Raw genomic sequence first — 16,078 nt, 5'->3', positions numbered from 1 at the left:
GCCCTTCGTGTGAAGAAGTTCAATGATGGAGAAAAGCAAGGCCACATTCAGAGTCGGGGGAGGACCTTTCACTGAGTCTCACTCGCTCCCCCCGTAAAATGGGAACATAACCTGCTCGGAGGGTTTCCTGGAGGTGGACTGAGCCCAGGCCCCAGCCTGGAGCAGGGCTAACTCAGTGTGGGAGCGTCTCATGGACACTGTTATGGACGGAATTGTGTCCCCCTAAAGTTCAACATGACTGCATTTGGAGATGGGGCTTTTAAGGAGGTAATTAAGGTTAAAGAGGCCCAGATCCCACAGGACCGTGCCCTTATAATAAGGGGAAGAGACAACAGAGGGACCTCTGGTTCTCTCCGAGGGAAGGCTGGGTGAGACACAGAAGAGAAGGCAGCTGTCTGCAAGCCAGGGAAAGAGTCCTTTCCAAAACCACCCTGACGCCACCCTGACCCTGCACTTCTCGCCTCCAGGACTGTGGGAAAGTACATTCCACTGTTTAGGCTGCCTGGGCTGTGGCACCTTGTTAGGGCAGCGTTTTGGGCTTGAAAGACGCCACTCTGCACACCCTCACTTTCAACAAGGGCTCCGGCCCTGCTCCGGTGCTATGGACGACACCTCAGTTCAGGACAGCTGCCCCTCAGGCCTCACAGACACCCTAAAAACAGATCCATCTGGAATTACGTGCTAATCAAATGTGCATCAACGTTACAACATGAGCCTTGATTTATGATTCATTGGGAAAGCTTTCGTTAAGAAAAAAAAGTAGGCAACATGATCTGCCGCAACTGTTTATTGTATTTAGAAGTCTACAAATTTGAGCTTTTAAGAAAAATTCACAAAATATTCAGTTGAAACCACATTTCTGGTTCATCAAATGTCAAATATATTTTACTGTGCTGAACAATATATTCTAATGCTGTCTAAAACACAGCCAAATTATTTTTCTTTCATTCATTTGTACACATTCTGTAATTTTTTGAAAACCAAGATTAAGATAAAAAATGTTAAGAAAACTACCCAATTACAATGACTATTTTCCCATGTACTGGAATATTTTCTGTGGGTGTGTCTTCTTACCTTATTCATTTTTACTTCTGTACACTATTTGATTTATAAATGCACTTAGGGAGTTCTCATCTTACATTTCTCATAAATTCAAACAGCAACGCCTTGTCAAAAGATTAATTTGCTTGGCAATGTAGAAGCTTAGGCTGTTAAAAGCACTCACTGAAAATTATTTTTAAATTTATCGATCATCCAAAATAAACAATTTCAAAGGGACAGACTTCTTTAAACATTATTTTGAAATCACCTTAATATGTGGAAATATAAATGAAGCAATCTGTCAAATTAGACACCAGCCATTTTTGGTCTTTTGTTTTTATTCTTTGTTCCCTTTTTAATGAAATATATGTTGTGAATTTTGTTTCTCCAGGCCCTTCTCATATCAGCTGACGCTGGTAACCCTTAGCCCATGAGCCTCACAGCACTGACCGCCCCCCCACCGCCCCCAAGGAGAGGTGGAGGAGCCCTTGTTTCCAGACCCCCAGCTGTTGAAACCAAAGAGTCCAAGGAAATAAAGCAGAGGTGTGCACGGATATGCCAGAAGGAAGGTGTGTGCACGTAGTCACGCAAAACAGAAATCGCAAGGAAGCTTCTACTACATCAAAAATAACAATTTCTCAAAAGAAATATTAAAAATCAGTAATGTATGTATACCCTGTGAAAAAGTAGCAAAACAATCCACAAAACTGGCTGGTCTTCACTGCAGTCTGTGATGTGGTCACTGGTTCATTTAAAGAGGAATTTCTCCAGGAAATACATATCGCAACGTCAGTATTAAGAACCATAGCGATCCTACAGAAAGAACCAACACAAAAGTTTACGACTATCAGCATTAGTTCCTCATTCTCAGTGCCACCAAAACGGGTGCCGTAGCGACGGGAACCCGCACCCGAGGAAGTGGGAACTGGGAGCTCCTGGCCCCCATGCCGTGGCCCCTGGGCTGTGGGAAGGACTGTGAGGGGTGCAGGGCCCCATGGTGAGCCCTCCGGGGGGCAGGTGTGATGGGGGGACAGAGGAACCCTGAAATTCTGGTTCAGCTGAGTGATCTTGCAGGAGCACCTGAACCTCTCTGTGCCTCTGTTTTTCAATCTATAAACTGGGGATGATCACCTACAAAAAACAGGGATGTCACCTCCGTGGAAGGACTGATGTGGGCTCGGCTGACCTAAGGGACGTGAAGGAGCTCTGTGAATTCTAACCAAAGGTTGTGTCACCAACAGCAGGAGCCCCAGGGCTGAGGACCTCTCCACGGTGGGGGCACCTCCCCAACCCGGGAGCCCCCTTTAGCGGCAGCAGAGTCCACGTCGATTAGGTCCTACTCCCTACAGCCGTGTTTTACGTTAATAATAGCGTCCTAAAATAACGTGACGTAAGCTAGAAGTTTCACAAAACAGTCTTCGTATAATCAGAGTCAGCCTTAAAGCGTTATACATGAGCATGTTCCACTCTTGCCTCATTTAAAAGATTGAAATACAATCTAAATACCCAACTCGGGGAATATTTAAATAAATTACACCTATTTTCACTCAGAATGTGGTTTCTGAAGACTTTTTCACAACATGGAAGTGCTCATAACAAAACATCATGAAGAAAAAAGAGGATGCAAAACCACATATACAATACAACCCTTTAAAAATTATAAACAGGTATGCACAGAAATCTAGAATTAAAATAGAATAAACCAAAATATTAACGGAAGTCTCCCCTGTGAGGTGGGATTATGGGTAATTTTTTATTTTCTTAATATTTCTGTTTCAATATAGGAAAAACGTAGGTCATGATCATGACAATTCCTGTAACAATTCCTCTGGAGTCATAAATTAGAAAATTTAAACAAAAATGAAATTATAATTTCTGGTTTTCACGATGTCCTGGGTTACACTGTAGCAAACATATAAATCAATAATATAAAATCTAATTTTCCAGCAACTGAAGAGTGGTCCAAATCTCATTTTCAAAACTATGAACCCACCATCAAACTCAGTTAACGTCATCCCCGTTTCACTAACCTGAATCGAAGTCATGACTCCGTTAGCAAAGACGGAGAGCTTTCCAGCAACGGACCTCACTCCTTGCTTAAACTGGGCCATGTCGGGGGCCGTGGGCAGCATGCTCGTGAGGTTGTAGTTTCCTGCACACAGAGCAGACGCCGGCTCGTCACTACCGCAGGGATGGCACAGCCAGTGCCCAGGGGCCCGATGGCTTTGGAGAACTCGGCCCCCCTCCCCTCCAGACCATAAGCAGCAGCTGTGGTTAAGGGAAAAGGAGCCTGCGGTGGGTTTCAGCGCCAGCCCTACCACGAAGCAGCTGCAAGACCCCACGGTGAGAGAAGATGCAGCACTAGGTCTTAGGACCACCACGGGTTCAAATACTGGCACTGCCACTTCCAAGCTGTGTGCCTTTGGAGAGGTTCCTTACCCTCTCTGGGCCCCTGTTTCCTCCAGGCACTTAACACAAGACCTGACAGAGAAGTAGTCAGTCAATGGCAGAGGGGCGGACATCTGTGGGTTTTTCGGACTCAGCATCCCTTCCCTCTTTTGGTAAAAGCCCTCCTCCCTTCCTCTGCAGGAGGTCTCTTCCCCAGCCCCCTAAACCACGCGTGGGCACGTGACCCAGACCTAGCCAATCAGAGCCTTCCTGGATTCCCGTATTCTCAAGGGAGGGGAGCCGTTTGCTTGCTCTGGGGTTACTGGTGGGGACGAGGCGCTGCTGCAGCCGTCTGGGACTAGGGCTGTCCCCTCCCACTCACTCCTCAAGGAGGGAAGGAGGGAGCCTCTGGCAGTGCGGGAGGAGGCTCACCCCAGGAGGAAAGCCAGATGGTGGGTGAGGCTGTCTGCCGACTCAGCAGGGCCAAGCGCACTGCCAGCGCTCCCGGGTAGAGGCCGAGCCCTCACCTTCAGCGAGGCCGCCGTTGGCTGGGTTTCTGTTGCTTAGGTTTTGGTTGTCCCAACACAGACAGCAGCGTATTGCACACAGGTGAAGCGCATCAGAGTTACTACACATAAAGGGGTCCCTAGAGCTGGCAGATGGGCTTTTGCGGCGCACTTTTGTCACACAGCTGTAATAAGGTGCCGGAGGGGCTCAGAGACTTTGTGAGAGAACCCAAACCCTGCAGATCCTCCAGGGGGCCAGCCCAGCTGCCCCATGGCTCCGCAGGTCACTCTACACCCACCTGCCCCTTAAGCAGCAGCAGAAGCCAGGTCCCTTTCCAAGAACCAAATAGGAGGCACGCATTTACCCTCCAGCACGGACGCCACCCAGGAGAGACAGTGTGTCTTCCCACAGCGCCGTCCCGTGCCCAGCACTTGGGCAGGGGCCACAGGTGCGGCTGCTTCTCCTCTCTGCCTCTGGGTGACATTTTAGAGTCTTGTAGCCCTTTGCCAATGACAGAGCGACAGCCCAGCCCAGTGACGGGACTTGGGTTCAAAGCCCAGCACAGTGGTGCTACCAGCCGGTAAGATGCATCTGAGAGGAAATGAAGAGCTAGTGTGACATCCTGAGCGCAAAGGGCCAGAGTCACAGCTGCTCCGTGGCGTGGCGAGGTCCACAGGGGCGAGGGAGCTGTGCCCCAGAGGTCAGCGGAGGTGACCTCAGCAGAAGCGCCTCCACTTACAAGCTTCCAACTCGAGAAACGTTGAAAGAGGAGAGCAGAGCTGAGGCAGGAGGTTTAACGTGGAACCAAAGCGCTGCGGTGTCTGCTCCCCTCGGGCGCACAGACGCCCCTTCTTTTCGCTCAGGTTGACAAGACTCCGGTTTGTGTAACTGAACCTGGTTGGCGACAGCACCGCACAGCTGTGACGTATGACAAACACGTTCAGCAAATCACCAAACAAAACCGCCCGACGGCCGACTGAAGTCAGTGCTTTGGAGGCCGACAGGCCCAAAGAGGCCAGGCTCCTGGACCCCGGGCCAGAGCCAGGAGGAAAGGAGAGAGTGGCCGAGGTGCCTCCAGGGAGCCTCGAGAGCCAGGGACAACAGCAAACGCGCCAGGAGCCCCTACGACCCTGGGCAGTGCGCACCAAGCCCGGACAGAGGTGTGCGTCCGCAGCGCCCTGGGCTTCCCAGGTGGCCCTGTTCAGACTCAGATGATCAGAATCAGGTTTTGGAAAGAAATACACCGGAGGGGCAAGCTGGGTTTCCAGCTTCGTTTGTTCCGACACTGCTCTCAACAAAGAACAAAGCCACCTCTGCTCTGTCATCTGGTTCCCTGTGAGCCTGAGTGGCTCCCTCTGAGGCAGTGCCCAGCGATGGCCGTCCCCCGTCCCCCAACCGACCCTGCTCTGGAGTGAGGGCAGGGACGGACACTGCCAGCTGTGGATGCTCACGTGTGCTCCTCATCCACTCCCTCCAAGACCGTGGAAGGGAATGGCCTCCGAGCAAAGCCAGGGTTAACGCACGCCCCCAGGAAGTATTTCACTTCACCAGGAGGCATTTCTAATTTGGAGCTATCTTCCCCTTAACCCTGAAGAAATTGTAAAGGTGATCTACCCAGTGGCACTGATATTTCACGGATGGGGAAACATTTAAGATAAGGAACACAGAATACTCTCTTAAAACCAGCTTTTGCTCTTTGCTGAAACGCACTCTAAATATTTAATGAGAATTGTTCAATGCGCTTGCATTTAGAGCAGTTATTAAAGGCATCTGATGAGAGATGCAGAATGAGGGTAATCGTGGTCTGAACCATCTGGGTTTGGGATGGAGGAGGGAAGGGGAGGGAGGGCAGGTGCTGCGAGCTGGACCACTGGCCGCCGGGGAGGGGCTGCCTCGCACCCCAGGATGGTCCCATCATGGTTGCGAGTCCCCAGGACGGGAGCTTGTCTGGGACCCACAGAGGGCCAAAAAAATCAATGGACCTTTGTTCTCTGAAAGGGGACAGGAAGGTAAACGTCATCGCTGGCTGCAACCTTCCTTCAACAATTGGAAAGGCTGCTCATTTGATCTCTGAAAGGTTTTTTAAACAAACAATAACGTTTCAGAGTGAAACTTCCAGTAACTTGAATTACAAAAACACACACGCCCAGGGGTGAGTTTCAACCTGTTAGGTTCTCTGGACTGCCCTGCCCCCCGTGCCAGGGCGCCCATGAGGCAGCCCAGCACTGGCCCACGGGGGGCGGAGGCGGGACCCTGGGAGGCCTCCACAGGAGCCGAGCACCCCTCTGCCGGGGCGGCCACACAAGCAAGTGCCCTGACAAGAGGCCAGGACGCCGGAAGTTCGCATGTGAGAACACAAGCCCGTGAGCCGCACCTGCCCCAGCCCAGGCGCAGTGCAGGAAACGGCCAGTCAGAAAGCAGCCCCTCCGGCTCGAGGCCAGAGGGCGGCCTAGGAGGCTTCCTGCCCGGGCCCGCACGGGGCCTGCGTCCCGCGGGTCTCCGGTCCGCCCACCTGGCTGGAACCCTCCCTCTCACTGCAGCACCGCAGCCTGGCAGTGCCCGCTTCACCCAGGGGCCACGGTGGCTCTTGAAACGCCCCCCAAGCCCCAACACAGAAGGCCCCAGACGTTCGGGTCTCCCCCATGACCTTCTCTGTGGAGGCTGTTTCTCTCTGGACTCTGAAAACAGTTGTTCTCTGTGGCTGCAAAGCCCAGCGGCTGCCCGCGTGGGGTCCCTCCGTGCCCACGCCCAGCTCCTCCAGGGTTGGAGACGAGGGGTGGTCCCGGGCCTTGAGGCCTTGGAGATTCCCCCCCGCTTGGGTGCTCCTGCTGACGAGTGGGCTTCTGAAATGACCTCAGAGGACCCTGCTCCTTGAACGTCGGCCACGACACAAGGGGGACACGTGGCCCTCCCCTTACCCCCGAGGCCTGACTCAGGGCTGACTGGGACCGGAACACGGCTTTCCTACGGCTCAGGGTCAGAGGGACAAGCAGAGAGGCGCTTGGTTCTGGACGCCCGTGACGGGCCTGTGTGCCGAGGCTTACTCCCTGGGGGGGCCCAGACATCTCCTCACCGGGGTCTGGACCCTCCTCTCCACCTGCCTGGCTCCAAAGCCCCACTCTGTCTCCCCTGGGAGGCGGAGGCTGGTGCACTCACCTGCTCTATCTGCTCTGACCAGCCCTGGGGTCCGGGAGGGGCCGGGGAGGGCCTGCCATGTGCCAGACCCCGAGGTGACACTTTACATAAAGGACCTCATTTCAGCCTCAGTACAAACTGGTGAGATAGGTATGGATATTACCCACCCATTTAACAGAGGAGGAGCCCGAGGCTAAAGGCGACCTGAAATCCCCCAGGTCTCACAGTTAGGGAGTGGGTCCCGTCACACGGGAGCCCAGGGCTGTCCCCTCCAAGGCTGTGACACCACACGAGCCAGACACCAGGTTCACACCATGCTAGGCACCCCACCCCCCGTGGTGACGGTTCAGGGAGACGACATGCCGGGTAACTTTGGGGACGTTGCTTAAATTCCATGACTTGGTCTCTTCACGTGCAAAGCCCAGAATAATAACTTCTGCTCTGCCTGACTTAGAGGCCATAAGAGCATCAGATAATGGCCGCTAACAATCCTGGAAAAGTGAGAAGTCCTATCCAGAGAAAACGTGTTCACGCCGCAGACACGGAGGAGGCCAGCCCCGCTACCCGCCTGCCCCTTCCCCGCGCTACCTGCCGGCTGCTTCCTCTGCTCATCAAACAGATCAGCCGAACTGATGGACGAACTTGCCGAAAGCCTCTCCAGCCGGGCCCTGGTTTCATACTAGAGGAGACCAGGAGAAAAGAAACATTAGGCTCCAAAAACCATGAGCAATTTTGCAGAAAGAATCACTGAGGAGCTATCACGGCCAGGCTGGGGGCCGGCATGACACTCACGTCCTGCGGGTCACAAGCAGACAGATGAACGCACAACGCCACGGCCAACAACGGTCAGTGGAGGGGAACCCAGAGGGAGAGTGGCAGTGACAGCTCTGTCATGTGCCGCCCTCACCCAGCTGCCAGGAAAGGCCACTCCAAGAAGCTCTCTCCCAATAGCCTTATGTTATTTCTTAACTGAACTTGAATGTTGTCAACTTTAAAACAAGGCAGATTTTAGTGGGTGGAGAATAGCCAAGTGGCAACTCTAAATACACTCAAAATGCTAGTGGAATTTCTACTGCTACAAAATAAAATCGGTACACTTGAGGAAATAATTATTCTCTGTATCGTGCAAGAAGCCTAGTAATAACACTTATCTATAAGAGTTTTGCGTAAGCACATTAGTGCTTCACAATTAGAAGGAAACCTTTAAGCTCCCCATTTCCATTTGAGTCTTACTGCTTAGCCAGACTTCACTAAGATAAGCTCATTAACATTTCTGAGAAAAGAGGCAATAATCTCTTTTCTGAAAATAAATATACCTACCATTGAGAAACTATCTATATACTTCATTTAACTATGGTTAAAAAATTGCTAAGTAAATTACAGGTGTATCAAAAATCTCCTGAAATTTACTCAAAAGATATCGAATGGATGGCTATTCAAAACACTGCGAAAGGAATAAGAGAAATATGAGACACTGTCCCTACCTTCCAATCACTCCTCTAGCTGGAGCGGCAAAGTGGGGCGATTAGCCAGAAAGACCTGGGTTCGAGTCCTGCTCCAGCACGCTGGGGACAGGGGTCCCTTGCAGCTTGACTCCATCTCACTCAGCATCCAGCACCTCCTCCCACACCTCCCGTGGCCCTGCTGGCTTCCTGCTCTGTGGGGACCACACAGAAACCCCCTGGGCACTTACATCAGCTTTGGCTTGTCTTCCAAAGTACATATCTGAGGAAATGGCTTTGACATTGCCAAACTTCTTCTGGGCCTCATCTGTATTTTCAACTGGCTCATAGTCTGGCTTGCAGCGAGCAGGTCTACAGTTAGCAACAGGCAAAACAGGAATGACATCAGTAAGATGATGGAATAGGAGTTTTCTACCATTACCCCTTAGAGAACATTGGTTTTGACAATCACCCACAGATGAGGATGCCTTTGTGGGAGTCCAGGAGTCCAGCAGAGAGGGTCCAGCACACTGCTGGAGCAAAAAATCCAAGATTGGATGCATTAAAGAGGGTAAGAGGAATAGTTTCACTGGGCCCATGTCACTCCTCCTCCAAGGCAGCACAGCTCAGTGCCAACAGAGATCCACGTGGCCTGCAATTTCTCCCACAGGGGAAGGTGAGAGGGTGGTGAGCGGGTGCCTGGTCTCCCCAGCTGTGTGGGACATTGCCAAGGGTGCCTATTTCTTTCTCATCCCCCCCAGGATCCTGAGGTGACCAACACGGCTTAGGGGCTGGGGGAGGCTGGAAGCAGAGCAGCCAGGGCTCAGAACTCATCACAGCCACGCGGATTCCACTAGCCGCTTCCCGAACTCCACGAGGAGGCCTGCTCACAAACCACTGGATACACTTTGCCTGGGGAGCCCCCAGCTGGCCCTCCAGTGCTCTGCATGCCTCACCCGTGCACCTGTGGCCCCACAGCTGGCTCCCTGCACGTGCCCCTGCAGACGGTGAGGGCAAGCCTTTGCAGACAGCAAGTGAGCATGTGCAGAAAGTCAGCCCAACTCTGGGGGATCCGCAGAAAGCACACAGACTTGGGCATTTCAGGGCACCACCCTAGGGAAAGCAAGCAGGAGGCTCTCAGCACCTGGTCCTGCTTTGTGGGATTGAGAGAAGACATACCATCCTAAGACGTCACCCCCCAAAAGGAATGAGAAGTGTGGAGTGAGTGCATCCATAGAAAAGGTCTGCGTAAGCCTCAGCGTCTCTAGCAGGGCTGACTATTGAAGGTATTTCCCACCCAAAGCCAGGCAGTAAAGACTGGAGGAGGTGATTGCTCCTTCAAATGCAAAGACAGCAACACAAGACTCCAAGGAACATGAAAAATCAAGGAAACATGATACCACAAAGGGAGACAATAATTTTCCAGTAACTGATCCCAAAGAATTGCCTGACAAAGAATTCAGAATAACTGTTTTAAGGAAGCTTATCAACCTACAAGAACACAGACAACTCAATAAAATCAGGGAAATAATACACAGATAAAATGAGAAGTTCAACATAGAGATAGAAATCATAACCTCTCCCCATCACTCGCATTACCGTCTGAGCTCCGCCTCCTGTCAGATCAGTGGCGGCATTAGATTCTCATAGGAGCATGAACCCAGTAGGTTCGAACCAGAACTGCACGTGGGAGGGATCTAGGTTGTGCGCTCCTTATGAGAATCTAATGCCTGATGATGTGAGGTGGAGGTGAGGCGGTGATGCTAGCACCGGGGAGGGGCTGCAAATACACATTATCATCAGCAGAGAGGTCTGACTGCACAGAGACCATAACAAATCAATTGCTTGCAGACTCATATCAAAACCCTATCAGTGGGGACTTCCCTGGTGGCACAGTGGTTAAGGGTCCGCCTGCCAATGCAGGGGACACTGGTTCGAGCCCTGGTCTGGGAAGATCCCGTGTGCCGTGGAGCAGCTGGGCCCATGCGTCACAACTGCTGATCCTGCACTCTGGAGCCCACGGGTCACAACTACCGAGGCCCACGTACCTGGAGCCCATACTCTGCAACAAGAGAGGCCGCTGCACTGAGAGGCCCGTGCACTGCAGCGAAGAGTGGCCCTGCTCGCCGCAATTGGAAGAGGGCTGGCACGCAGCAGTGAAGACTCAACACAGCCAAAAATAATAAATAAATAAACAAATAAATAGGTAAAATAAATAAATTAAAAAAACAAAACAAAACAAAAAAACCCTATCAGTGAGTGGCAAGTGAAAACAAGCTCAGGGCTCCCATTGATTCTGCATTATGGTGAGTTGTATAATTATTTCATTATATATTATAATGTAATAATAATAGGAATAAATACAATAAATGTAATGCTCTTGAATCATCCTGAAACCACCCACCCCCCAATCCCGGTCCGTGGAAAAATTGTCTTCCACGAAACCGGTCCCTGGTGCCAAAAAGGTTGGGGACTGCTGAAGCAGAAGAAAGAATCTGTGAACTCGAAGACAACTCATTTGAAACTATCCAGTCAGAAGAGAAAAAAGAAAAAAAGAAAAAGAAAAAGAGCAAAGAAGCCTATGTGAATTATGGGACATCATCAAGAACACAATTCATGCATTATGGGAGTCCCAGGAGGAGAAGAAGAGAGGAAGAAAGGGGCAGAAAGCTTATTTAAAGAAATAATCTCTAAAAACTTCCCAAATCTGGAGAGAGATACGGACATCCAGATACATGGAGCTCATAGGTCCCCAAACAGATTCAACCCAAAGAAACCTTCACCAAGAAATATATAATAAAACGGTCAAAAATCAAAGACAAAGAGAGAATTTTGATAGCAGCAACAGAAAGAAACTCATTCTATAAAATGGAAGCCCTGTAAGGCTATAAGCAGATTTCTCTGCAGAAATCCTGAAGGCCAGAATATAGTGGGATGATATATTCAAAGTGCTGGAAAAACAAAAACAAAAACAACTGCCAGCCACCAGACCTGTCCTACAAGAAATGCTAGAAGGAGTTCTTCAAGCTAAAATGAAAGGATGCTAATTAGTAACATGAAAACATATGAAAGTATAAAACTCACTGGTGAAGGTAAGCATATAGCCAAATTCAGAACACTCTAATACTGTAATAGTGGTGTGTAAATCACTTAACTCTAGTATAAAGGTTAAAAGACAAAAGTGGTAAAAATAACGATAGCTACAATAATTTATTAGTGGATACACAATATAAAAAGATGTAAATTATGACATGAAAAACATAAAATGTAGGGAAGGAGAGTAAAAGAGTAGAGATTTTGTATGCAATCTAAGTTAAATTGTTATCAGCTTAAAATAGACTGCTATTAACTATAAGATGTTTTATGTAAGCCTCATGGTAATCACAAAGCAAAAACCTATAGTAGAAACACAAAAGAAAGAGAAAGGAATCAAAACATACCACTATGGAAAATCATCAAATCACAAAGGAAGACAGCAAGAGAGGAAGCAACGAATAGAAGAACTACAAAAACAGCCAGGAAACAGTTAATGAGATGGCAATAGTATATGCTTAACTATCAACAATTACTTTAAATGCAAACAGATTAAATTCTCCAATTAAAAGACACAGAGTGTCTGAATGGATTAAAAAAAAACGAAAACAAAAACAAGATACAACTATACACTGCCTGTAAGAGACTCACTTCAGCTTTAGGGACACACATAGGCTGAAAGTAAAGAGATGGAAAAAGCTATTCCACATAAATGGAAACCAAAAGAGAGCAGGGAGAGCCATACTTATATCAGACAAAACCGACTTTAAGTCACAAACTGTAATGAGAGACAAAGGTCATTATAGAATGAGTAAAGAGTCAATTCATCAAGAGGATATAACAGTTGCAAATATTTATGTACCCAACACAGGAACACTTAAATATAATAAGCAAATATTAACAGATCTGAAGGGAGAAATAGACAGTACTGCAATAATAATAGGGTACTTTATTATTATTATTTTTTTTTTTTAAAATAAATTATTTATTTATTTATTTTTGGCTGTGTTGGGTCTTCGTTTCTGTGCGAGGGCTTTCTGCAGTTGTGGCGAGCAGGGGCCACTCTTCATCGCGGTGCGCGGGCCCCTCACCATCGCAGCCTCTCCTGTTGCGGAGCACAGACTCCAGACGCGCAGGCTCAGTAGTTGTGGCTCACGGGCCTAGTTGCTCCGCGGCATGTGGGATCCTCCCGGACCGGGGCACGAACCCGTGTCCCCTGCATTGGCAGGCGGACTCCCAACCACTGCGCCACCAGGGAAGCCCGATTATTTTTTTTGATTTTTTATTTTATTTTATTTTTATTTATGGCTGTGTTGGGTCTTCATTTCTGTGCGAGGGCTTTCTCCAGTTGCGGCAAGTGGGGGCCACTCTTCATCGCGGTGCGCGGGCCTCTCACTATCGCAGCCCCTCCCATTGCAGAGCACAGGCTCCAGACGCGCAGGCTCAGCAATTGTGGCTCATGGGCTTAGTCGCTCCGCAGCATGTGGGATCTTCCCAGACCAGGGCTCGAACCCATGTCCCCTGCATTGGCAGGCAGATTCTCAACCACTGTGCCACCAGGGAAGCCCAATAATAGGGTACTTTAATACCCCACTTTCAACGATGGACAGATCATCCAGACAGAAAATCAATAAGGAAAACTGGACTTGAACCAAATGGAACAAAAGACATATTCAGGACATTCCATCCTATAGCAGCAGAACACACATTCTCAAGCACACACAGAACACTTTCCAGGATAAATCACAGGCTAAGTCACAAACAAATCTGAATGATACTTAGGTCTTAACAAATTTAAGAAGGTTGAAATCATATTAAGTATCTTTTCCAACCACAATAGTATGAAAGTAGAAATCAATAACAGGAGGAAAAGTAAAAGATCCACAAATAGGTGGAAATTAAACAGCACACTCCTGAACAACCAATGGGTCAAAGAAGAAGTCAAAAGGGAAATTAAAGGATATCTTAAAACACAATCTTCAACAAAGGAGCCAAGAATATACAATGGAGAAAAGACAGTCTCTTCAGCAAGTGGTGTTGGGAAAGCTGGATGCTGTAAATCAATGGAGTAGAACATTCCCTCACACCATACACAAAAATAAACTCAAAATGGCTTAAAGATTTAAATATAAGACATGACACCGAAAAACTCCTAGAAGAGAACATAGGCAAAACATTCTCTGACATAAATTGTACCAACGTTTTCTTAGGTCAGTCTCCCAAGGCAAAAGAAATAAAAGCGAAAGTAAACAAATGGGACCTAATCAAACTTATAAGCTTTTGCACAGTAAAGGAAACCATAAACAAAATGAAAAGACAACCTACAGAATGGGAGAAAATATTTACAAGTGATGCGACCAACAAGGGCTTAATTTCCAAAATATACAAACAGCTCCTACAGCTCGATATCAAAAAAACCCACAAACAACCCAATCGAGAAATGGGCAGAAATAGACATTTCTCCAAAGAAGATATACAGATGGCCAACAGACACATCAACAGATGCTCAACATCACTAATTACTAGAGAAATGCAAATCAAAACTATAATGAGGTATCACCTCACACTGGTCAGAATGGCCATCACCAAAAAGTCTACAAATAATAATTGCTAGAGAGGGCATAGAGAAAAAGGAACCCTCCTTCATTGTTGATGTGAATGTAAGTTGGTGCAACCACTATGGAGAACAGTATGGAGGTTCCTTAAAAAACTAAAAATAGAGCTACCACATGATCCAGCAATCCTACTCCTGGGCATATATACAGAAAAGGCAAAAACTCTAATTCTAAAAGATACATGCACCCCAGTGTTCATAGCAGCACTATTTACAATAGCCAAGACGTGGAAGCAACCTAAATGTCCATCGACAGATGAATGGATAAAGAAGATGTGGTTTATATGTATGCAATGGAATACTACTCAGCCATAAAAAAGAATGAAATAATGCCATCTGCAGCAACATGGATGGACCTGGAGATTATCATACTAAGTGAAGAAAGTAAGACAGAGAAAGACAAATTTCATATGATATCACTTACACGTGGAATCTAAAAAAGATGATACAAATGAACTTTACAAAACACAGACTCACTGACAAAGAAAACGAATTTAAGGTTACCAAAGGGGAAAGCTGGGGGAAGGGATAAATTAGAAGTCTGGGATTAACAGATACCACTACTACATATCAGTGTAAAACAGAGGGCTTCCGGGGTGGCACAGTGGTTAAGAATCCGCCTGCCAATGCAGGGGATACGGGTTTGAGCCCTGGTCCAGGAAGATCCCACATGCCGCGAAGCAACTAAGCCCGTGCGTCACAACTACTGAGCCTGCGCTCTAAAGCCCGCGAGCCACAACTACTGAGCCCACGTGCCACAACTACTGAAGCCCACGCACCTAGAGCCCGTGCTCCGCAACGAGAAGCCACCGCAGTGAGAAGCTCACACACCGCAACGAAGAGTAGCCCCCGCTCGCCGCAACTAGAGAAAGTCCACACACAGCAATGAAGACCCAATGCAGCCAAAAATAAATAAATTAAAAAAAAAAATCCCACCAATTTTCTAAAAAATAAAATAAAATAGATAAACAACATGGTCCTACTATATAGCACAGCAAACTACACTCAATATCTTATAATAACTTATAATGGAAAAGGATATGAAAAAGAATATATATATATATTCTTACATATTCAGTTGCATCTATCTATCTATCTATCTGAATCACTTTGCTGTACACCAGAAACTAACACAATATTGTAAATCAACTATACTTCAATTATAAAAAAAAAAAGAAAAAAAGGATATCTTAAAACAAATAAAAATGGAAACACTTATGGGATATAGCAAAAGCAGTACTAAGAGGGAAGTTTAAGACCAACAGGTATATGAAAAGGTGTTCAACATCAGTGATCATCAGGGAAATGGAAATCAAAACCACAGTGAGATATACCACCTCATACCTGTTAGGATGGCTATTATCAAGAAGACATGAGATAAGCGTTGGTGAGGACTGGAGAAAAGGGAACCTTTGTATACCACTGGTGGGAATGGAAATTAGTATAGTCACATGGAAAACAGTGTGGGAGTTCGTAAAAAAATTAAAAATAGAACTACCATATGATCCCACTTCTGGGTATATATATCTGAAGGAAACAAAATCAGTATCATGAAGAGATCTCTGCAGTCCCATGTGCACGGCTGCATTATTCACAATAGGCAAGATATGGGAACAACCTAAGTAGCCGTCAATGGGTGAATGGATAAAGAAAATGTAGTATATAATATACAATGGGATAATATTCTGCTATAAAAAAGAAAGAAGGAAATCCTGCCATTTGTGACAACATGGATGAACCTGGAGGAAGTCAGAGAGACAAATACTGTATGTCCTCACTTGTATGCAGAATCAAAAAAAAAGAAGTTGAACTCAAAGAAACAGAGAGCAGAATAGTAGTTCTCAGGGAGATGGGGGAAATGGGCAGATGTTGGTCAAAGGGTACAAACTTTCATTTATAAGATGAATAAGTTCTGGGG

At 47.5% G+C, this 16,078-nt stretch overlaps 1 protein-coding gene across 3 annotated transcripts in view; it reads right to left on the bottom strand.

Annotated features, from left to right (window-relative positions):
- Positions 1-772: 772 nt before the first annotated feature.
- Positions 773-16,078, bottom strand: part of ARFGAP3 (ADP ribosylation factor GTPase activating protein 3) — a 54,801-nt gene continuing 39,495 nt past the window's right edge. For all 3 annotated transcript variants that reach the window (XM_057556142.1, XM_007189156.3, XM_007189155.2), the window contains 4 exons: positions 8,765-8,885; positions 7,660-7,750; positions 3,072-3,193; positions 773-1,854 (listed from right to left, as the gene is read on the bottom strand). In XM_057556142.1, the coding sequence (XP_057412125.1) occupies positions 1,837-1,854; positions 3,072-3,193; positions 7,660-7,750; positions 8,765-8,885 (352 nt within the window). In that variant the 3' untranslated portion in view covers positions 773-1,836. The remainder of the gene's footprint in view (positions 1,855-3,071; positions 3,194-7,659; positions 7,751-8,764; positions 8,886-16,078) is intronic.

This window comes from Balaenoptera acutorostrata, chromosome 11 (genome assembly GCF_949987535.1).
Source record: "Balaenoptera acutorostrata chromosome 11, mBalAcu1.1, whole genome shotgun sequence".
Lineage (NCBI taxonomy): Eukaryota > Metazoa > Chordata > Mammalia > Artiodactyla > Balaenopteridae > Balaenoptera > Balaenoptera acutorostrata.
Note: the sequence above shows the minus strand (reverse complement) of the source record. Positions and strands in the feature narration are given on the sequence as shown.